At 38.2% G+C, this 23224-nt stretch overlaps 1 protein-coding gene across 5 annotated transcripts in view; it reads left to right on the top strand.

The window, feature by feature from the left end:
- The window catches only part of TPR (translocated promoter region, nuclear basket protein), a 40322-nt gene extending 20432 nt beyond the window's left edge, over window positions 1-19890 (top strand). Inside the window, exons 27-51 of one of the 5 annotated variants that reach the window (XM_080623534.1) lie at window positions 334-481; window positions 877-1014; window positions 1717-1848; window positions 2116-2246; window positions 2612-2822; window positions 3197-3343; window positions 3774-3972; window positions 4665-4870; window positions 5573-5634; window positions 6553-6761; window positions 7053-7325; window positions 8151-8299; window positions 9158-9241; window positions 9675-9875; window positions 11170-11301; window positions 11839-11926; window positions 12398-12582; window positions 14024-14092; window positions 15143-15273; window positions 15983-16089; window positions 16858-16953; window positions 17158-17314; window positions 17977-18095; window positions 18630-18728; window positions 19676-19890. In XM_080623534.1, coding sequence (XP_080479660.1) covers window positions 334-481; window positions 877-1014; window positions 1717-1848; window positions 2116-2246; window positions 2612-2822; window positions 3197-3343; window positions 3774-3972; window positions 4665-4870; window positions 5573-5634; window positions 6553-6761; window positions 7053-7325; window positions 8151-8299; window positions 9158-9241; window positions 9675-9875; window positions 11170-11301; window positions 11839-11926; window positions 12398-12582; window positions 14024-14092; window positions 15143-15273; window positions 15983-16089; window positions 16858-16953; window positions 17158-17314; window positions 17977-18095; window positions 18630-18728; window positions 19676-19731 — 3529 coding nt within the window. In that variant the 3' untranslated portion in view covers window positions 19732-19890. Of the gene's footprint in view, window positions 1-333; window positions 482-876; window positions 1015-1716; window positions 1849-2115; window positions 2247-2611; window positions 2823-3196; window positions 3344-3773; window positions 3973-4664; window positions 4871-5572; window positions 5635-6552; window positions 6762-7052; window positions 7326-8150; window positions 8300-9157; window positions 9242-9674; window positions 9876-11169; window positions 11302-11838; window positions 11930-12397; window positions 12583-14023; window positions 14093-14445; window positions 14779-15142; window positions 15274-15982; window positions 16090-16857; window positions 16954-17157; window positions 17315-17976; window positions 18096-18629; window positions 18729-19675 lie in introns of those variants that run through there. The other 4 variants (XM_080623536.1, XM_080623535.1, XM_080623533.1 and 1 more) reach the window with 4 other exon arrangements.
- The last annotated feature ends 3334 nt before the right edge of the window (window positions 19891-23224 follow it).

The raw sequence follows: 23224 nt of genomic DNA, 5'->3' as shown, positions 1-23224 counted from the left end.
ACTTTTTTGCTAGGCAGTAGTGGTTGTACTACATCAGTAACAACACAGGAGATTTCTTTCTACTCATAGGAAAAAACTGTGAGTCAATTACGACAGGAAGCTAAATCAGATTTTAGTAAATGTGATTGGCAAGAAAGTTTCATAGAGGTGGTTTTTTTTCTCATTGTGGTTTTTTAGCAGGTTTATGTAGATTTTCAAGATTTATCTAGGATTTTTCATCTTTGTGAACCAATTTCTATACTCAGTAGACCTACAGATAAAAGACACTTCAACTTATAATGCTTTGTCTTACATTTTCATTGACGTGATGTGTTGTTTATTTTCGTACTGCAGATTTATACGTCGAGAAAAGGAGATTGCAGAAACTAGATTTGAGGTGGCCCAGGTGGAGAGTTTGCGTTATCGTCAGAGAGTGGAGCACCTGGAAAGGGAACTCCAGGAGCTGCAAGACAGTCTCAATGCTGAGAGGGAGAAGGTGCAGGTATGGTTGGGTATTATTGCTTATGAATTCAAGAAGCAGAGAGGGCTGTTCTGTATGTTCTGGTCTTTATCTTTGCTGACTATGCCCGTAAATGAAATTTTGGAAGAATCGGGAGCTTTTAAACTGGGGTTGCTATATAACTAAGTGGAGAATCTTTTTCTGAGTCCTGTGAAGCAGTGTGACAATTCCAAAATCGGATAAATAGGGAAAATAAAGATAATTTCTCTCCATTTTTTTCCTTATCCCCCATTTCTTAAGTGATATTTACTTGTTTTGATGTACATGTGAGATAATGAATGCCATACTAGCTTTCCAAGGTGGTGGTACGCCAGATCCAAATAAGTATATATGCATGTGCAAGCAAAAGAAATGATTGAGTTAAATCTTCTCAAAAGGTAACAGCAAAAACCATTGCACAGCATGAAGAATTAATGAAAAAAACTGAGACCATGAATGTACTGATAGAGACCAATAAGATGCTAAGAGAAGAGAAGGAGAGGCTAGAACAAGAGCTACAACAAATTCAAGCAAAGGTTAGTACTGAAGTTCATGTAAATTTTTTAGATATTCAAGCTGATGAGTTAGTGTCTGGATATATCATTGCTAATTAGAATAAGTACATGATTTAGAGTGTCATTATTCCTCTATGTCATACACAAATTAGGAAGTTTTTCCCTTTAGAATTTTAGAAGACATAGATCCACTTAGAACACTGAAAAGTTTAAAGTTCAGTTTCATATAAATGAATCAGGGTTTATCCTTGCCTAGATGTATACCAGTAACAGGGATATATTATCAGCAGATAAATGTAAGTGGCCCAGAAATACGTATAAAGCAAACCACAGCTTTATTAGGAGTTTAAAAGGAAGATACTGTCTCTGCCCATTTCTGTGCACCAGTGGAATGGAATCCAGTGTAGTGTTGCTTGGCTTCTAACATGTAATTAATAATCTGTTTCCTGTACCAGAGTACAAAGAGTGAGAATCTAAGATTGTGAAGTTGTACCTGCATTTTTTTCCTCTCTGTAGGATTATTCCCTGCTCTTGCTTGTTGTCCTTCTCCCTGCCCCCAGCTGGCTACTGAAAGGCAGAGAGTTGGAAAAGAAGCTTTATCAGGGCTTCTTGAGGGTTGATTTTGCTCTCTCTGGCCCTCTTTACTGTCCTTGTTCAAGGCCTACCATATTCAATTTCCTTCAGTGTCAGAAGATCCAGAGTTCTCCTGTTGTGTTTTTTCAGGTACGCAAGCTTGAGGCAGACATTCTACCTCTGCAAGAGTCTAATGCTGAGCTGAGTGAGAAAAGTGGAATGTTGCAGGCAGAGAAAAAGCTGTTGGAAGAAGATGTCAAACGCTGGAAAGCCCGGACTCAGGTGGAGAATGCATGTTTTCAAAGAGAAGTTGAGGGGAAAATGAAGTAGCTAAAAAAAAATTATTCAAAATCTTCTTAAAAACAACAATGAGCCAAGAAATTTATTTGAATTATAAAGCATTGATTATGCAGCTTCAAAATAGGCTATTCTGATTCACAGGCATTCCAAATCAAAATGTGAAAGCAATAGCTCTAATTCAAAGACATTTTCTAGATATAACTGTATAATCATCTTACAAAAGTATAAACTATTTTCTCAACCTTTCAGCATTTATTAAGTCAACAGAAGGACACCGATCTCGAAGAGTATCGGAAGCTGCTTTCAGAGAAGGAGGCAAACACAAAGCGTATACAACAAATGAGTGAAGAAACAGGCAGGCTTAAAGCAGAAATAGCCAGGTGTGGTATGAGTCAATTACTAACAAGTTCTGTGCAAAGCAAAATAGTTTAAATAAGGCTGTATCTGGAATTGTAATTTCTTCACTGTCTCCATGGAACGACGAAACCTTTGGTATTCTTACTTTACCTTGGTAATATGCAAGCAAAATTGTCAGAATTGGTCAGAAGCTGTCTTTTAGCTGAACTTATCCTAAACTAATGTATTGTAAAGTAACGTGTATTCTACAAATACTCATTTGTACTGCAAAATTCTAGAAAACATAATTCACTACAGATAATGGCTGTGATATCACATAAAAGAAATATGGAAATGTGTTTATTATTTCAAACATCTCATTTGCATCTTCCTCTAATCTCTTGTTTAGAACTAATGCGTCCTTGACTACAAGCCAGAACCTTGTTCAGAGCCTTAAGGATGAAGTAACTAAAATAAGAACAGAAAAGGATACTTTGCAGAAAGAGCTAGATGCCAAAGTGGCTGACATACAAGAAAAAGTGAAAACAATAACACAGGTCAAGAAAATTGGTCGCAGGTACAAGACTCAATATGAGGAGCTGAAAGCACAGCATGATAAGGTAGATGGTATTTCTTAGCAAAGAAAAAGTTTATTTAAAAAAACACGTTTTCATTTAGTCATATATAATCTATCTATATAATCTAGCTAATGATCTTCACATTCCATTAGTATAATATTGTACGAATACTTACCTGTGAAGAGAAAAGCTGAAAATGATGTCATTTATTCTGCTGTTAGCTCAAGCTGCTACAAAACATAAGCTGCATATCAACTTAATGATTTGCACTATTCTCAACCTTGTGGTTATTAGAATTCCTGGGTTTTGCCCAGAACTTTTTAAACAATCAATTTACATGCAAAAGAAACTTCTGAAAAAAATTACATTCTAATCAGATAGTACCCTTTTGCCTGATACCACTTGATATCTTTCAGATGGTTGCTGAAGCATCAACTCAGTCTTTTGTAGAACAACAAGAAGAACAAGTTTCTCTCCAGGAAGTACAAGAGCTGAAAGACACTCTCAGTCAAGCTGAAGTGAAGACAAAGAATTTGGAGGCTCAGGTTGAAAGCTTACAAAAGGTGAGATCAGAGGGAACAAGCTAAGAACAGTGAACTATTTCAGAGTATTGTACTCTATTGCAATCTTAAATGCATAACTGAAGAATGTGAGGGTGTTTTGTTGTGTGCATTTATGCACAGAAATACGTGAGTTAACCTATTTGTGCCTCAACCTTGGGAGAGAGGGGCCTTAAACCTGGTTTAAATCCTGTGTGTAGAGTCTCTCACGTTATTTCTTGGAATAAATAAGTGGGAAGGAGAATGCTATTCTCTCAACTCTTACTTTCAAGGAGGACTGGACTCCCTTGTTGTTGATTAGAAGCCTTTTAACCTTAACACAGTGTCCAGCTAATACTAGGTCCTTGGATGTTGTTTGCCAAAGTAGCTAGTTATGGCCAGTAGTTGCAATGTCTCTCTTTCAGTCTTTCTCTCTCTCTCCCTTTCTCTCTAGTCTACAGCAGAAAAGGAAGCTGAAGTTAGAAATCTTCAGGAGCAAATAATACAGCTGCAATCAGAACTTGCTCGTTTTCATCAAGATCTGCAAGAGAAGACTACACAGGAAGAACAGCTCAGGCAACAGATCACTGAGAAGGAAGAGAAAACTAGGAAGACATTGCTTGCGGCCAAGCAGAAAATTGCACAGTTAGCTGGTATTATAATACGTTTTTTTTCTGTCCTTAAGATGTTGTCTTCAGTTTGGGTTTTTGATTTGTCCTATGGAAAAGCATTTAGACAGGATGCTAAATACAAAAATATGGCCTAATTCATATTTTACTTTAAAGTTTTTTTGTAGTTCAGATGTTATAGGAATTGTTCTAAAAAATTAAATTCTAATTCCTTCAGGAGACTATGAAAGCGTGTACCGAACTGTACACTGGAGGTAAAAAAAGTTTTCCTTAGTTTTCACAAGCCAGCTTGATAACACCCATTTTTTATCCTTCTGTTGATTAGAGCAGAGTGACCCTACTAACAGCTCAGGTAACTCTTTCCTTCCCTTCCCTCTTGCCTTCGCTAAATATACAGGTGCAAAACATACTGCCTCCTTACTCTTAATTGATGTTGAGAGAAATGATGGTGTCAGAGCTTGCTGAAAGCATCTTGTTCTTTTGTGACTACTTTTTGTTTACTTATTACATTATTATTTTATTTCTATTTAATTGCAATTAAATATAAAAATGGCATGTGGAAGTTAAAATTACTTCTAAATGCTCTGTTGATAGCTTAATCGTTTTAAGATTTCAAAATATTTCAGTAACATATTGAAACAGCCAGGTATTTGCCATGCAGAGAGTCAGTAGGCAGCTTCATAGGGGCAAGACTGAATTCTTTCCTATTTAATTAGGTACAAAAGAGCAGCTAACAAAAGAAAATGAAGAGTGGAAGCAAAAGAGCAGCTCATTAGAAGAGCAGAAGACTGAATTGGAGGTGCGGATGAGTGCGCTTAAATCACAGTATGAAGGTCGAATTTGCCGTCTAGAAAGAGAGCTTAGAGAGCAGCAAGAGCGACACCATGAACAGCGAGATGAGCCACCAGAATCTACAAACAAGGTACAAAATCCTTTTAGCTAGCTGTGTGAGAGAAAAAACAGCTGCATATCTCATGGCTGAATGAGAACTTGTAGCTTGTAGCTACAAGTTAACTACATTGCTTGTAGGTGTCACTCAAGCACCACTGTCCAACTTTTGTGTTTACAGTAGTTAAAGCTCAGGACTACTTTACATGCAGTTGTTTTCTCTAAGCATCCTGAATAGCAGATGGAAATTCTTATTTTAGGACTCCCAACACTTTAGCGATGAGCTCAACAAACTGCACTTACTCAGGCTCCACTGTCCCCTGGTTTTGGAAATGCACAAGTTGGCTTTAGCAGGGGTTCAGAACTTAATTTAAAACTCATTTCCTGCCATAGTCAGAATTCCCAATGCTAACAAGCATACTGTTGTATCAGTCATTGTGAATCAGCCAACTGAGCTGTTTGCACTCTGCTCTGGGTTTTTGTATTTTTGTCCATGCGTTCAGTATAATAGGCTCTAGGTGCTCTTGTCTCAATTACTGAATTGGTTTAAATTCTTGGTATGACTGGTATGATTTGTTTTGGAGAATTTGTAATAACCACAGAATCTGAGTAGGTATTCTAACAAGTCTGCTAGAGAAACGATTGTTATTAAAGAGATGTTGCTGAAGTATTTTACCAGATTGCATGCTCTGTTTTGTTTGTATATAGCATGACACTTCTGTTTCTCACTTAATAGGTCCCAGAACAGCAGAGGCAAATCTCACTCAAGTCTACTCCAGCTTCAGGTGAAAGAGGAATGTGAGTTGAAGGGTTTGGGGGTTTTGCAGACTTTCTGTGGTTGGCATTTCTTGGTTTTGTCTTTGCCAGTTGCTCTTCTTTTTAGTAAACCACTGTCTTACCACTATTTTTCTTAAGCAACTTTTAAGATACTGATTGACATAATTGTTACTTCTGTTTTCTCAGCTACATTTAATCAATAAAGCTTTTAAGCTACTCAGTCGTCATATTAACCACCAGGGATACGGTGTCTAGGAAACATGAAACATATTTTTTAAATGTTTTCCAGCTTCTAGGTTCTTGAAGTTGTAGGGTTTTACCTTTAACCATTTTTGTTTTGGGGTAGGATCTTCCGTGTACAAGAACCTCAAACATAAGAAATAGACTAAATAGATGGCAGCTGTAACAACAGATAAAATAGTCAAATGATTAAGTGCTAAATTTTATTGTATTACTAAGTTTAGATAACAAATTCCCTTTGAGTTCTTATGGTGGCATCCTTTTGAAAGCAAGGCTTTCAAAGGTGCCTCCTAAAATGTGGCTGATCTTTGTCTCAACCAGGAGATGGTGTTGCTCTGTATTGAGTGAATCAGTTCTAATGTAAGATGTATTACTCACTGTAATAAGGACCCAGCACAGCTAATAGTGTAAGCTGTGCACTGCTCCTTTTGATCTGCTTACAGATTTCTAGTTGATTACTTTTGAAGAAATGTGTCAAACCTGTAAGCTGGACAAATTGCTACTGATGGCATAATGTGTTTATTTTTCCTTTTAATCTGTAAACAAATTTGGGAAGAGAATTCATGATGCTCTTGTGAGGCTTTTAAATTGTAAGCCTTTAAAAATCAGTATTCCCGGCTGCAGTAATATATTTACATTTGGTATTTTTAACATTTGCTTTCGGTACTACCATGATGAAAACAATATCCTCTTTTTCAGTGCTAGCACTTCAGATCCACCAACAGCAAATATTAAACCAACTCCTGTTGTGTCAACTCCAAGTAAAGTGACTGCTGCTGCAATGGCTGGGAATAAGTCTACTCCACGAGCCAGTATCCGTCCAATGGTTACTCCTGCTACAGTCACTAATCCTACCACTACACCAACAGCCACAGTTATGCCTACAACACAGGTGGAGACTCAGGAAGGTAAGCATTTTAGTATAGTATAAGGATCTACAGCAATCATAAATGGTATCTTTGCTTTGAAATCTTGGTAGTTATTAGTTTGAACGTACCTCAAATAGTTTTCTTGTTCCTGCATCTCTTCCAGTATTGCGCTTTTGTGACCATTTCTCTTGCAACAAAGTTCGTGATTCCTCAATTGAAGATGGGTATAATTAATGTTAACTCAATCTGCAACACATCAAATCAGAATTCTGAAATGTGAACTGTACTAGAACAACTAGACAGTTGAATATGCTACTGTTTGTCTTTCAGCTATGCAATCAGAAGGACCTGTGGAGCACGTTCCAGTCTTCGGCAGCACTAGTGGGTCTGTGCGTTCAACCAGTCCTAATGTTCAGACATCTCTCTCTCAGCCCATCTTGACTGTTCAGCAGCAGACGCAGGCGACTGCTTTTGTGCAGCCCACTCAGCAAAGTCATCCTCAGATTGAGCCTGCTACTCAGGAGCCATCCCCCACCATTGTAGAAGTTGTACAGAGCTCTCAAATAGAGAGGCCCTCCACTTCTACAGCAGTGTTCGGCACAGGTTGGTTTTATTTTATAGGTCTACCTTTCTGAATAATTCATTTTAAGTAGCTCTGTTAGGACCCTTGTCAAACCAGGCCTAACTTCAGAAAAAGAATTTGCTCTTTTGGGTTTTTTTTTTCCCCCTTAATTTATTGTAGGTTTTACAAATTTCTGGGGTTAGGCTCCTTTCCTGAACTTTCAGAAATGGTACCTGTGAAATGCTGTTGGTGCTGCATTCCTTAAAGTACAAAACTAAAACCTCACGTTTGTTTATCTATCCAGGGAAGCATTGGAATTTAATGCATTAAACCTTGCTGCCTCTGAAACTCTGGTAGTGTTAGAGCCAGGTCATGAGGAGTCACAATGAAGATACTTAAGCTGGAATATAAAATATAGAGAAAAATTGTAAAGGTACTCAGTGTGATACTGTTGCATATTTGTTTGCCCTACACAGTGTCGATTTTGGTGTAGAACGTTATTCCCCATAATACACTTTAGTAAACTGCTTTTCTGTTTGTTTGTTTGTTTGTTTCCCAGCTGATGCTCTGTTCAACTTTTAGGTGTACTTGTCAGAAGCCAAGGTGTTGGAAAAAACATTTTAGTTGTACCCCAGAGCTTATGTTTGGAGTTAATTAGGCCGTGAATCTAAGTCCTAGAGTATAAGACTTGTAAGAAAAGGGGCTGATGCTTTTATGTCCCAGAAAATGGCACAAGATGATTCTTTCTAATTCCATTTGTTATTCAATGAAGAAAAAGAAATGATCTTCCAGAGTAAAATAACAACTTTTGATACTCTGTTTTGTATGGTTTTTGTTCTGAAAATAATTGTGAGGCTTTTTTTAAGTTTCAGCTACCCCAAGTTCTTCACTGTCTAAACGTCCACGAGAGGAAGAGGAGGATAACACTGTGGAAAACTCGGACCAAATTTCAGAGGAAACAGTGGATGTTCCTCTTCCAAAGAAACTGAGAAACATACAGAGAGTTGGACCAGAGGTTTGCAAGAACATAAAGTACTACTACTTAATCTGTCCCTTTGGAAGATTTTAATGGGAAAAGCAAGTCAGTTAAATCTTAATGTGACTTTAATCTACTGGGGAGGAAGCAATTACGTTTGGGTATCATGAAAGGCAGCGGTTATGCCAGTTGCAATGACTGATGTAAATCTTGGTGAACTGTAGAATGGAGAAGAGGGGGCCATATCCTGGAACTGAGGAGGAAAATGTTAAAATATTTTCCAGTGTGGTCTGGAAGGTCATTATCTACAGTTACTCTAGAATAGAGTGCAGTATACTTGGGGGCATGCCATGAAGCAAAGATGAGTTCTGTGAAAAAGCTTACAGGAGATGCATGCAAAATTGTTGGTGTGAAGCAATTGAGATGTCCTGCAAGGAAGGAATGAACTTGAGACAGAACCTCAAGCAGGCAACTCATGAATAATGTTAAGGAAGTCAAAGGTTTTCTGTTAACTGTATAAGAGGTATGTTGCATAGCAAATAAGGGAGCAAAATTGTCCCAGAACATTATCACTTAATTAGCTGAGAGGATGAAGGTGGAATATGAAGCCTTAAGGATTCTTTTTTGGTCCTGAAAAGATTTGGAGATACTGAGGCTCAGTGGACTGAATGGGCAAATTGCATTTCTCCAGGAAAGAGAAATGAAGTGCTAGATAAAAGCAGAGCTAAGGAACAATAGTAAAATGGGAACAAAATTTTGCCCATGATCTTTCTGTGTAAAGGGTTTTTATTTTTATTTTTTTAATTTATTTTTAAGTAAAAAACCACTTGTGTGTTGAAGGACCAAACTGTAGGGCTAATAGAGTGTTTTAAACAAGAAAAATACATGTTCTTTCAGGAGGAAGTGACAGCAGAAGAGAGCACTGATGGCGAGGTAGAAGCTCAAACATACAATCAAGACTCACAAGACTCAATTGGAGAAGTAAGCATATTTGAAAATAGTACGATCTTCATTTCAGCAGAAATAGCTCCTGTCCTTTCGCTCCTTCCCCACTTTTTTCCCCATTTTTAGAAGTGAAATCTGAAATCGGATCCTGCAGGTTTCCAGTGGAAACCATTTAAAATTTTTTAAAGATGGGTAAACATTGAGGCAGCAGCTGCTTACGGATGTGCAAGCAAATGCATCATATACGAATACAGTATCCCTAATGGTGTCACCCATCCCAGATCAGATTTGAAAGTGAAGGACAAAATGTATTTGTGTTGTACAGCAGGCCTCCATTTGGTCGAGGTTGAGAAATAGGAGTGGAAGCAAGAAACTTTTAGAAATACAATGGATGCTTCCCTGAAGAACATTTTAAGAATTGTATATGCTGTGTTTCATTTTGTTTCTTCTGGCACTTTATCTTTTACAGGGTGTTACACAGGGAGAGTATGTTGCCATGGAGGATAGTGAAGAAACTTCCCAGTCTATCCCGATAGATCTTGGACCTCTTCAGTCAGATCAACAAAATACTACTTCATCTCAGGATGGTCAGTCCAAAAGAGATGATGTCATTGTAATTGACAGTGATGATGAAGATGATGATGATGAAGAAAACGAAGGCGAGCAGGAAGTATGTATATTGTGGAATTTATTTCTGAACTGCTTTAGGGATGATTTTTGATCAGATATAAAACTCATCTGGCAGGACTGATTTAACCAATTTCTTTCTTTTTTTTTTTTTTTTTTTTTGTGTAAAAATGGTCTGTATTTATGTAGCCTGAACTTAATAGTGTTGCTAATTCAACTTCTGTTTATTATTGTTTATTTTAATTCTACGGTGCATCTAGATTATCTATGACTGTTCAACATACAAGGGTGGCCTCTGTGAGAACAGGCTGGAGGCTGCTCTGTGCCAGACACAGCCTCTTCTCTGTGCCAGACACAGCCTCTTCCAGCTGGCTCTGAAATGGCTCCACTGCAGGACACAGCTGAGCCCATCAGCTGGGGAAAACATGTATAAAAAAGGCCAAAACACTGCATGGCAGTGTTAGTGTGAGGAGGGGGAGGGAGTGTGAGAAACGGTCCTGGAAAAACCAAGGTCAGAGAAGAATGAGGGGAAGAAGGTGCTCCAGGCATTAAAACAGATACTCCTTGCAGTGGAAGAGACCGCAATGGAGCAGATATTTCTCTGCAGTCTGTGGAGAGCAGGATATTCCCTGAAGGAAAATGCAGTCCATGCAGGAGTAGGCTTTACTGCCAGGAACTGTTGCCTGTGGAGAGGAGCCAGTGCAGGGGCACATTTATCCTGATGAACTGCAGCCATTCAGTGGGAAGGACCCACTGCTGGAATAGTTCTTGAAGGACTGCAGTCTGTGGAGAAGATCCAGAAAAGTAGCTGAGAGAAACTGTTGTGGAATGACCACAACCCACCATTCCTTGTCCCCTTTGCCCTCTTTGGGATGGGGGAGGAGGAAGAGGAGATGAGAAGGAGAGAGTAAAGTTGAGCTTAGGAAGAAGGGATGGGGGGAAGGTGTTCTAGTCTCTGTTTCTCTATTTTTAATTGATCACGCATTAATTTTCCTTGACTTAAGTCAGTTTTACCTGTAATGGTAATTGGTAAGTGATCTGCCTGCCTTCATCTTGATCATCAGGCTTTTCCATCTTACTTTTCACCCTTGTCCTGTTGAAGAGGGAGTGAGGCAGTGGCTGGGTGGGTGTTTGACACTCAGCCAAGGTAGACCTACCACAGCAATCAGTAAATATGTACAAGTACACTGTGGTTAATAAATGCTGAACATCTTCAAAAGAGAGCCACAGACAGACATGGTCTGTGTACCACAACGTGAAGTGTGCCACTTCAAGGTACGAAATTTTTCCACTATCCTATCCACACTTCCTTAAGGCTTTTTTTTATGGTCCTATAGGACTATGAGGATGAGGAAGAGGAAGATGAGGATGATGATGAAGACACAGGGATGGGAGATGAAGGTGATGACAGTAATGAAGGAACTGGTAGTGCTGATGGTAACGACGGATATGAAGCAGATGATGCTGAGGTGAGATTTGTGCCTTTTATTTCTGGCTTGCTGTGTTTCTTGGAATAAATTGGTGGTGTTATGCATCTGCACAGATCTGGATACTTGAAAGAAAATCTTAGTATGAATTAATCACAGAAATGTGAGGCTGCTAGTAGGTGATACTAATTTCTGTTATAACTGGTGTATTCACAAGAAAAATCAACTTTTAATGTTTGAGAACAGAATGAAAATGCAAAGTACAGGAGCCAGCTACAAATACTGTTAGTTGTCAGGCTAGTAAGGCAGTTTCTTCAAATGCTGTATATGTCATTGTCTATTACTAAATGATGATGGCTGCATTGTTCACATTTGTGCATGTACAGATACATAAAACTCCTGAAATGTAACAGTTATATACATTTGTCTGATTTTGTAGATAGTTGCAGAAATATTTTAAGATTTTCATATATTTTACTTTGTTTACTTTCTGAATACTCTAGTACTGCTTTTATATTCTCTTTACAGCCTCCAAGTTGTTTAGTGCTAAGTCATATTATATTTATGTGGGGCTTTTAGGGTGCTGATGGTACAGATCCTGGAACAGAAACTGAGGAAAGCATGGGAGGAGGTGAAAGCAACCAGAGGGCAGCAGATTCTCAAAACAGTGGTATGGCTATTCCAAGTTTCTTCAAACTTTGTTTTTTCGAAGGGGGAGAATGTAGAAGCTGTTTTGCAGGTGTTAAAATACTCACTTAAAAGTAAGAACGTAAGGCAAAATGCTAAAGACCATTTTAACCTGAAAGGTAGATTCTTTTGAAATGCTCTTTTCTGAATTTATTCTACATTCCTTTGAAAATCCTGCAAGCTCTGTTTGCTGTGGAAACTGCTGTTGATGGCTCAGTAGATTCATCTCTCTCAATCAGCACTTGAATATTCAATAGTTTATTTTGGTGATAGTGTTGATGTAGCAGGCACAAGTCCTCTCTTAAGTGACTTTAACTAAGTTACTGAGCTGTCTGTCCCCACTTCTGCAAGGGTAAGAACATTTCTGTTAATGTGGTAGCAGAATTTGAAGGCTTGCCTTCATGGCATTTGGAGGGCGTGGTTTTATACCTATATACTTCGTGTGTTTTAGGAGAAGGGAGTACAAGTGCTGCGGAGTCCACTTTTCCTCATGAAAGTTCAAGAGAACAGCAGCCATCATCTGCCTCAGAGAGACAAGCCCCTCGGCCCCCACAGTCACCACGCAGACCGCCACATCCACTGCCCCCACGACTAACTATTCACGCTCCTCCTCAAGAACTGGGTCCCCCAGTACAGGTATAAAGTATCTCTAGCAATCAGAGGACTTTAGTTGCCGTATAATTTCTTCTAAGTAAAACCCAAGTATTCTGCCTATTGTAAAAGTAGATTACATATATTTAGCATCCTGAAAAATGGTAGCTGAGGAAACTGGCTTAACATGTCTCATCCTGCAAATTATTGCTGGTCAGGGAACATTAAAGGCAGTAAGATACTCATTGTGGATTTGTATCTTGAAATTATTATACCAGTGTTATTTCACTCAGTGACTGCTGGTATTTCCACTACAAATGCTGTTCTTGAATAGATTGTAACTCAGACAGTTTGGCAGGGGGTTTTATTAGTCTCTGTCCTGGTGCAGATTGTACAAAGGAATGTTGCCATTCATTTTCTAAGATAAACCTTATCAGTCATGAGTCAGTCAGTGTCAGACCCAAGATTATTCTTTGACATAGACCTACATATTTTGTAAATTAAAACATCCCATGATTTTTGCTGAAGTACCCTGACTGAAATGATCCTTTACCATTAACTTGGTTTGAGGCTTGGGGCCACAATATTTCTGTGCTGAAGTTTTCTGTCCTCAATAGAAAGTTGAGTAAAATAGTAAATTCAGAATTTAAACCTACATGATTCCCTTTCCGGGTTAGACCGGTGTCGTGGTTTAAGCCCATTCCCTTTCCGGGTTAGACCGGTGTCGTGGTTTAAGCCCAGCTGGCAACCCAAAACCACACAGCCACTCACTCACTCCCCCCCCTTCCTCCCCCCGCTCCCAGAGGGATGGAGAGGAGAATTGAAAGAATGTATCCCACCAGTTGAGATAAGAGCAGTCCAGTAATTAAGGTATAACACAAAGGTATAACTGCTGCCACCAATAATAATAATGATAAGGGAAATAACAAGGGAAGAGAATACAACTGCTCACCACCCGCCGACCGATACCCAGCCTGACCCGAGCAGTGATCTAGCCCTTCCAGGTAACTGCCCCCAGTTTATATACTGGGCATGACATGCTGTGGCATGGAATAACTCTTTAGCTAGTTTGGGTCAGGTGTCCTGTCTCTGCTTCCTCCTGGCTTCCCCTCCTCCCTGGCAGAGCATGAGACTCAGAAAGTCCTTGGTCAAAGTAAACATTACTGAGCACCAACTAAAAGCATTGGTGTTATCAGTGTTGTCCTCAGGCTGAAAGTCAAAAACACAGCACTGCACCAGCTACCAAGAAGGAGAAAAATGACTGCTACTGCTGAACACAGGCCAACCAGGCAGCAGATATAAGATGTCAAGTACTTGCTGCTATGGTCTGTTTAAGGTGGTATGATGCTGTACTGAGTAGTGTTTTACACAGACATGTAATTGTTACACTTACTCATTTAGCCACTGTCCCTGGCTCTGAACAATTTTATGTTACTAGAATTCCAGGAAAGCATTCACACTACTTCATTTTTTCTTTACTATAAAGAGAATCCAGATGACTCGAAGACAATCTGTGGGGCGTGGACTTCAGCTAACTCCTGGTATAGGTGGGATGGTAAGTACATGAAAGTCTACTGCGAAAAACCTGCCTTGAGGGAACATTCATAACTCTCTTTTTAAAGAAGCCTAGATACTAACTTCAGGGGTGCAGTGGTTTCTGTAGTCTTGCAGAAAATGTCTTAGTCCTGTTAATTTCTGTATTAATGAAAAGCAAATACTAGCAAATTCCCAGGAAGATAAAGGTCTTCAAAAGAGTTTGAATTGGTTTTGTCTAAGGTAGTTTTGATTACTTGTTTTTTAGAATCAGTCTTTTAAAGAGAGTATGTTACTGGGAAAGAAAAATTAAATGTTTTCAGCCTCACTCTAAAGCAGCAAGGCTAATTTATGCTTTCTGTCTGTCTCCTTCAGTTAATTTTTAACCCTTTATTCAACTTCACCTGTATTTGACAGAACACATGCAAGTTCAGTGAGGGAGGTGAGAGAGACCAACTGACTAAAAAAGTATCTTTTCTGAGGTCAAAAGCATCAGTTCAGATTTTACTGATACAACTTGGCTTGCATGTGCCTATCATTTTGCCTGGACTGTAACTGAGCATGTTGGAGGGACCTTATGGGTACTTTGGAGAGAAAAGTTTGAAAGACATGGGAGGAAGACGTGGAGATGAAGAGAATGCCTCATGGAGTGCAAGAGAAGAGAGAACAGATAATTTGATTCACATTGTGAAAAATCCCATGTGCTAGGTACCTTACAGCAATGCATATTAATACAGATGGTTCTGATCTATTAATGAATGAGTTGTCTTAAGATTCCTTTGTAGTCAGCAGGGAGATATGGCAGTTTTATAGAAGGATGATCTCATGGAATAGGTGTCTAAAAATCCTTTGAAAGATGGGTGGCTTGCAAGTATATGGGTTTTATTTCGGTTTGGGTTTTTTTCTCACCTGTAAGGGGCAATCTATAACCAGCTCAGATTCAGATGTCTAAAATTGGATATGAATTTTGTTAGAACTAAATCTTTGTATTTCCTTATTATGTGAAAAAACAAACCGACCTTCAATTTGGCTTGTTGGAAACTGGAAATACATTGTTAGGCTCTCATATCAGTCTTTTTGGTTTTGTTTGGTTTTTTTATTCTCCCAGCAGCAGCACTTCTTTGATGATGAGGACAGAACAGTTCCAAGTACACCAACTCTTGTAGTTCCACATCGTACAGATGGGTTTGCAGAAGCCATTCAGTAAGTAGATGTAAAGGGGGAGGGAGGAACCCAAACCACCACGACATCTGTTTTTCAATGGAATGAAAATGAAATGAAATGAACTTGTGATTAGAGGAATCATAGAATAGTTAGGGTTGGAAAGGACCTTAAGATCATCTAGTTCCAACCCCCCTGCCATGGGCAGGGACACCTCACGCTAAACCATGCCACCCAAGGCCTCATCCAACCTGGCCTTGAACACCGCCACGGATGCAGCATTCACAACCTCCCTGGGCAACCCATTCCAGTGCCTCACCACCCTCTCAGTAAAGAATTTCTTCCTTATATCCAATCTAAACTTCCCCTGTTTAAGTTTTATTTCATTTCCTTCCCTCCTCCTCCCTCTCCTTCCCCCCACCCTGTTAATATTACCGGTAGAAGCAGGAAAAGTTATCCCCATTTTTGGATTTGGGATGGTTCTGGACACATTTAGCAATCCACTTAAAATTGTGAGAATTCATAGGATGAATAAGTAAAGAATAGTCTCTTCAGGACTGTTTTACTGATTGTTGAATACAGTCCAAATAAGTTTGAGAAACTAATTGCTGTTTAATTAGCAGTAGTTTAGCTGATTTTTATGATCAGTGTTAATTAATTCTGTCTTATGCATAGTTTGTTCTCTTGTTTTGCTTAAAATGTGTCCTCTCCTTAAATTCCTGCAAAATTCCTTAAATCTTTATTTTGATAGTTCCCCTCAGGTAGCTGGAGTTCCTAGATTCAGATTTGGACCCCCTGAAGATATGCCACAAACTAGCTCAAGTCATTCTGATCTTGGTCAGCTTGCATCACAAGGAGGTAAACCATTTCTGTACTTCCATGGTTGTTAGAGTGAAAAAAAATAATGCAGCCAAAATGCAGTTCTATTTCTGGTACTGGAAACCTGCAACTCTTAAATAATTGCCAGCAGGGAGAAGACTAATGGGAAGTGAAAAGGTGTTTCCTGTAAGCTGCTACATTTCTCCTTCTAATACGGTTCAAAATGTAGAATGATTCTGTGGATTTGTGAAACAGAGAAGCTGAAATTTTAAGTAGGACACATTGCGTGCTAGACACAAGAAACTTCATGTAAGGAGAAGTGAAATACTGAGGGAATGGTTTTTAACTTTAATTTTATGGTTGATTGTAGATTTCCTTTACTAAAACATGAGGGGAAAACAGCAAATGTAAAAGAAATCTTTGGGACATATCCTCAGCTGCTCAGAGGTAGCCAAGCAATTTGGTCTGCGTTGTCCTTGTTGTCATGAATCAGTCCCTTTCACCCGCATCTCTTGTCAGCATGGAACAGTATGCTATTCTTTGAAGAATGCTCTCAGCAAAATAATGGCATAAGAGGATGAAAGTAAAATAAGTAATGTTATTTTCATCAAGGTTATTAGCTTTCAATAAATTATAATTAGCCTTGCATTAATTTAACTTAATTGCAGTAAGTCAAAACAAAATAACAAAAGTCTCCATAATTAAGTACAAGTCGTTGGGTTTCATCAAGTGTTCAGAAGGAAAAGAGCAGTTAATCTGTTGTTTTCAGCTGGCTATTTTAATTGTCACTAAAACTTTGCATTGCAGGTTTAGGCATGTATGAAACCCCGCTGTTCCTTGCTCACGAGGAAGAATCAGGTGGTCGTAGTGTTCCCACAACACCATTACAAGTAGCAGCACCAGGTAAGTGGCAAGAAATTTGCAGGCTGAAGTAAAGGCTGCAAACCTTGACTTCCCAGAAAAGAATTAGCTTATTGTTGCTACAGTGCTTACTGTTATGCCTGGAGTATTCCAGTAGCCCTTTCCCTTATCTGCCTAAGATTTCCATAGATTTTCTGTAGAAATAAAAACTGACTCAGTGTTAATTAAACTACGTTTCCTGTACAGTGACGGTTTTTACTGAAAGTGCATCAGCGGATGCTTCAGAGCATGCTTCTCAGTCTGTTCCAATGGTTACAACATCTACTGGCAATCTGTCCACCACTACAGAGGCTGGAGTGGGTGATGATGGGGATGAAGTTTTTGCAGAGGCAGAATCTGAAGGGTAAACTATGACTTGTTTGGTTCACTACAACTTGACGTCATGTTAGTTTTAATGATTTGTTTTCATCCAGGTATGCCTGTGATTCATTTTCAATTTAATGTGTTCTGGGAGGAAAGACAGATCAAGCAGAATTTAGTAATTTTGTGAAGTAGCACAATCTGACCTTTTCATCTAAAACCAAAGGTTTTCATCTGATTTACTCCTTCTGACTTAATATAGCTAATATAAAAGTCACTAAAAAAACCCCTCTCTGTATTTTTGAAGAATATAGAGTGCTCTGCAGTAGTCAGATACTGATGGTAAACGCCCCAGTTTGAAAGACTAAGGTTTGTATAATAAAGGGTAAAATGTTCCTGTTAACAGAGAAAAACACTCCTCATTACAAGCAAGCATACATAATGAAGTCATTCAGTTAAGGCAATGCAAGTAGCATGAGGGAAGGGAATAAGCAATTCTCTAATAATTTGATAGACAAATGATTTGTTTTCCACTTTCAAGTGCAAATATTTACAATAATTTCTGTATTTTGTATTATGACCAAATATTGCAAATCTAAAAGGGGATCGGTTTAATTTAAGGCTTTTTTTTTTTTTTTTTTTTAATCTGAGCTTGTTGAAACTATGTGAATACACTTGTATGTTTTTCCTCTCCTTTTCTTCTAGAATAACTTCAGAAGCAGGCTTAGAAATTGATAGCCAGCAAGAAGAAGAATCTGTTCAAGCATCTGATGAGTCAGATCTTCCCTCGACTAGTCAAGATCCTCCTTCTAGTTCATCTGCAGGTACAGGCTAATTGCTGAAAACAGTAGATATGTACCATTTCACTAAGTGTGGGACGTTTCTGGACCAGCATCGCACACTGCTGATACCCAAGATACACAAAATAAGATAGAGCTCTTACAGCAAGATCATGTTTTGCTGCCTTTAGTCTTAATGGCAAGCTATTTTTACTTGGGCTGCAGTAACTAGAGTAGGCCATAGTAAGAATAATGCTTCAAGGAGCAAAAGTTACTAATATTTCAGTGATTCTATGCACTGTTATGTTTGATGTCAGATTTAAAACATTTTTTCATTCAATTAAATAGTCAAAGAACAGTAGGTAAGTCACTGTTAAGTTAGCAAGAAGAAAGTACCACCAAACGTGCTTGTTTTGAGGCTTTTATTTGTATTAGAGATGATGTCAATGAAATAAGGATACACCTTCCTAATTTTAAAGTAAATTTGAAAGCGTAATGCGTATCAAATAATGTAAACATTGACAGTGAAAAACTGTACTAGACACAGACATTCTTTTCTGCATTTCCATTTCTTCACAGACACAAGCAGTAATCAGCCTAAGCCGTTCCGACGTGTCAGACTTCAGCCACCAACGTTAAGAACTGGTGTTCGTGGTCGTCAGTTCAACAGGCAGAGGGGTAAGTGTTCAAGGCTGTTCAAATTCACACCTTTTCAAACAAGTTTTTAGTGCTTCCTTTGGGGACCATATATGAAGTACTACTTTATAGGCCTGTGTTTGTTTATAAGACATTGAATAATACAGCATCCCTGCCCTTGCTTTCAGTATGTTACCCTAAGAGCTCTGCAATTTTCTTTTAGTATGTTAGTCTGAGCATGTTTTAGATAGGCAATCTTTCTACTTAATGTTGACCTTGGTTTTTATTAGTGGAGGGAAAGTAAATTGCAGTAAATCTTAAACTTGGCAAAGTTTTAAAGGAAGATTTTAAAAGATGTTAGGACATAAGTTCAGAAATATTTGGTTTTAACATTATATATTAGTTTCCCATTTGGTACATTAGAGGTACCACTTACACTGATCTAAAAAAAAAAATCTTGTGGAAGCATTAAAGATTTATAGATTTTGTAATGCAAACCAAAGCAATAAATTATTGTTTGCAACGTTAGTTTTAAAAGTCCTTAGATGAATTATATTCAGTTTGGCACCATTTTAGTATTGTAGAAGACTTGATACTAGCGTTGAAATGTAGGTATCTGGTGTTTTAAAACAAAAATAAGAGTGAGGAGGTGGACCTAGGATAGATTTTTTTTCTGTCTGTCACCATTTCTTTATTAAAAAAGGGAGGGACTAACTGATTTCAAATATGATAAGAATGTTGTTCTTCTGGCACAGGGCCTGAGATAGGATAGCAAGTCAACAATGCCCTTTTAAATCACAGAAATATAATGTATCCATATCACAAGGCTCTAGGGGAAGGCAGAGGGGAGAACTTCAACTTTATCTGAAAGGAAGTGCTCCTTTCAGTAGCAGTTCCTTACAGAAGGATGAAGTATCACACATACGAATGATTGATTAAAAAGGTAAAAAAAATTTCTATTAATGCATTTGTTTTCTTTCCCAACACAGGTGTAACTCATGCAATGGGAGGCAGAGGAGGCCTGAACAGAGGGAATATCAGTTAAATGATCTGTAAAGTAATTACAGCTGTGTATACAAAAATGCCAGTTTGCCTGTGGTTGTTCTAGTGTAATGAAGCCAGAGCTTAAAGCAGTATTTTATACTTAGATTTGTGTGCACACATTTCAATGTTTTTATTAATAAAATTAGACAAAATGTCAACATTCATATGGCATCTTTCTTGTTAAATCCTCTGCTGTGCATCACTTGCTAGGACAGTTGTACCAGTCTTTGGATACAGTCTTTCCCGTGAGAGCAGTAACAGGTTTTGCTATTCTTTTGCCAACATCCAAACTGTAGTACCGATCTGAAATGAAGATGTGTCAGAATTAAATTTCAGAAACTGTTTAGTACATGGAAAGAATCATTAAGTTAAAGCCTGCCTTTTAATTTAGGCATGAGTAACGGATTTTTTTTTTTCATTCCACATTTATATATATGGAGGTGAGAGACTATAATGATGAATTTTTGTCCTCAACTTTATTTTTTATGTGTCCTTCTTTGCATTTAGCTAAGTTTTACAATACTGCTAATAATCTGTCCCAAGAAGAGGGAGTAGGGAAGAATACTTTTATACTGCTAGAACCTAGAAGTAGTCTTTTTGGAAATCAAACTAAAAACAAAACAATCTTGCATTGACTACAGAAGTGGGAATTCTGTGGTCCCCAAGTGTGAATTTGCTTATGTTAAGGTTAGGAGTTGGATCATACATCTCATCAGAGATTTACTTTAGTATCCTATATTTGGATACGGCTAGTTCTTAACACTTTCTTTTTTTTTTTCCTGAATAATACAGAAAATTCTGAGGAATGCTTTCACAGAAGTCAGTGAAAAAACTATCTGTGTGCAGTGGTCCAGGGATTTCAATCTATCATTAATGTAATTCTGCATTTAAGTGTCAGGTTTTTGTCACTTTATAAGCCTAAACGCTTATGGCAATGCATTCTGCAGCTGGCTAGTTTGAGCCATTGTACCCTGTTGCTGCTAGTTGTCCTGTAACTACTATTTTTTTTTTTTCTAATAGAAACATCTCCCCATTACAGGCAACATTTTAATTCTCAGGACTGTTTAGTAGCGCTTAAACTTATTCTTGCAGAACCCCAAGTAATAACCTCACACTTCAGAAAGCTGAGAGATTCGTAGGCTTCTTTCTTCCCCATCCCTTAGTTTTTTGAGATACAAAATAACTTGCATTAGCTTTAACTTACTGTAAGAGAAGGCATAATAATCATAGCCATCTGGCTTATTGTGGTTGGGTAGTGATAGAGTTGAATGAATAACTTTCGGCAGCCCTTTCCAGTAGGTATTTATTTTGACTTCCTTACGCAAAACTCCTGCAAGCAAAAGAAAAGTTAGGAGGTGTTGCAGTATGTCTACTGTAAGCTATCATTTGCTTGTATAATCTACAGCAAGTGAGATCTATTGGATTAAAAATTTTTATAAGTACTACTTTAAAAAAACCCAGAATGTTGTGTTTCAGAACTACTAAGATTAAAATGGTTGTATAAAAGAAACTTAATAAACATAAGTTACCAGATGAACGTGGATTGATTCTGACAGTCTGAATAACAGTTGGCATTCTTACTGCACGTTGAAAGCGTCTCCTTATCACAAGTCTTGGGACATAAGCTGGGTATCTTACAGTAATCCGGGTTCTTCTTTGACACTTCTTAGCTGGTTCTTGTCTGTACACATACTGTTGCATGTTGCCATCTAAAATAGATGTTTGTTTCATTTGGTTAAAAAAAACCAAACAAAAACAAATGAAAGACAAACAAACAGAACAGCACAAACACCAAACCACCAACTCTATCAGATAGGAAAATGTCACTTTCGTATCTATTACATGCCATCCACTACATTTTGAGGTAAGAAAAAAACAAAAACCTCGCTCTCTAAATGCAACATGTGCTTCTAGATGCAGTGCTCTTTACACTTATTTGTAGCAAGTACAATGTCAGGGGAACTGCTTTTGCTGCCATCATTCCTTTTATCAAGGACTGGGTAAGACCATTGTTTTAGGTTTCATGAGAAGAGGGCTAGAGTCCAAAAAACAATTTACATTCCATTGATGTATAGTTTTTAAATCAAGGTAAAAATTCTTACATTGGCAGTACATCATTCATATAAGGAAGCACATTAATTTGAAATAAGAAATAGAGAGATTTCCATACATAGTTAGGAACTAGTAAGATTAAAGCCTTTCCTTCTCTAATCAACTTCAGACTACAATAGTTTTTTACTGCGAGATAAAACTTACTGTACTATTTTCCTGGATTCTATCCCTTACAGTCTTCTCCATTTTAAAAAGCACTTAAATTTTTAGATCTTCAGGATATTTTTGACTCCCTTAGCACACCTTTAACATCACTTATTTTTCTGAATTTGAAGGAAATACTTCTTTTAGTCAAGAGAAATGATGTTTTAATTCCTAAGGCAATTCAAGCACCTTTTTATCATCTCTGAATTTCTGAAATATGAAACATACCTTTTTTGATAAAATAAACAGATTCTGGTCTATTATTGTATCTTGCCACAGGGAGGGTTGCTACTATTTTTCCACTTAGCCCTGCAAATCCATTTGCAAGAGGTTTGGGATAGCCTTTATCCATAACGCCGTTAGTGAAACGCCAGTACAGGGGACCCTGATGATTAAAGGAAAAAAATGAGCTTTAGAGTAAATTCATTCTTGGTAATTGAGCTTCAACACAGACATAAAAAATAATCATAACACTAGCATTTTGATAACTGCACTTTAAAACTGACTGGAACCACTACTACATTCATTAAAAACTGGAAGAAAATGTAGAGAAATACCCTTCCAGGCTTTTAACTGCTTTTCAGTAGGGAAAATGTGTCTTAGAAATGAACTAGTAATAGTGGATACTGAACAAAGCAGTTCACTTTATAAATCTAGATTTTCATGGATAGAAAAAGCTGTTTGAGCCCCAGGACTGAATGATTAACTGGGAAGTAACCGTATAATGTCTTTCATGAGATGTGTGTATTTTGTTACCTTCTTCCAGGAAGGTAAGTGTATTGGGAACAAATTTAGGCTGTTTGGGCAAGTGAAAGGCATGATAAAATACCTGTATTTTAAACAGTTGGACTTTTTTTTGACATGTGGCTCAATTACTCGATTTCTGTCAATGCTTTGTCTCCTTGTCAGTTACATGGGAAAGACGACACTGAATGTAGGTTTTTCCTGAAAAGCGCTATCTCAAGGCTGTCAGTGGTGGTGGGGAGAGTTTTAACTTCACCCACAGTTTCAAACCCACCACCCTATTTACAAACGCCGTTTATCCTGTATCTATAACACGAGCAATGCAAGGCGCTCTCCTGTGGAGCTGCTGTTTAAGAACGGACATCCCTCCCCGGCTGCCTCTTGCTCGCGTCACATTCGTTCCCCGTCAGGCGAGCTCCCCACCTTGATGAAGAAAGTCTTGCCATCGCAGTTGCACCTGGAAAAAACGGAGTCGATGGGGGACGGGATGCCCC

Source organism: Psittacula echo, assembly GCF_963264785.1.
Source record: "Psittacula echo genome assembly, chromosome: 7".
Classification (NCBI taxonomy): domain Eukaryota; kingdom Metazoa; phylum Chordata; class Aves; order Psittaciformes; family Psittacidae; genus Psittacula; species Psittacula echo.
The sequence above is the reverse complement of the archived record's forward strand: the minus strand, read 5'-3'. Positions and strand labels throughout refer to the sequence as shown.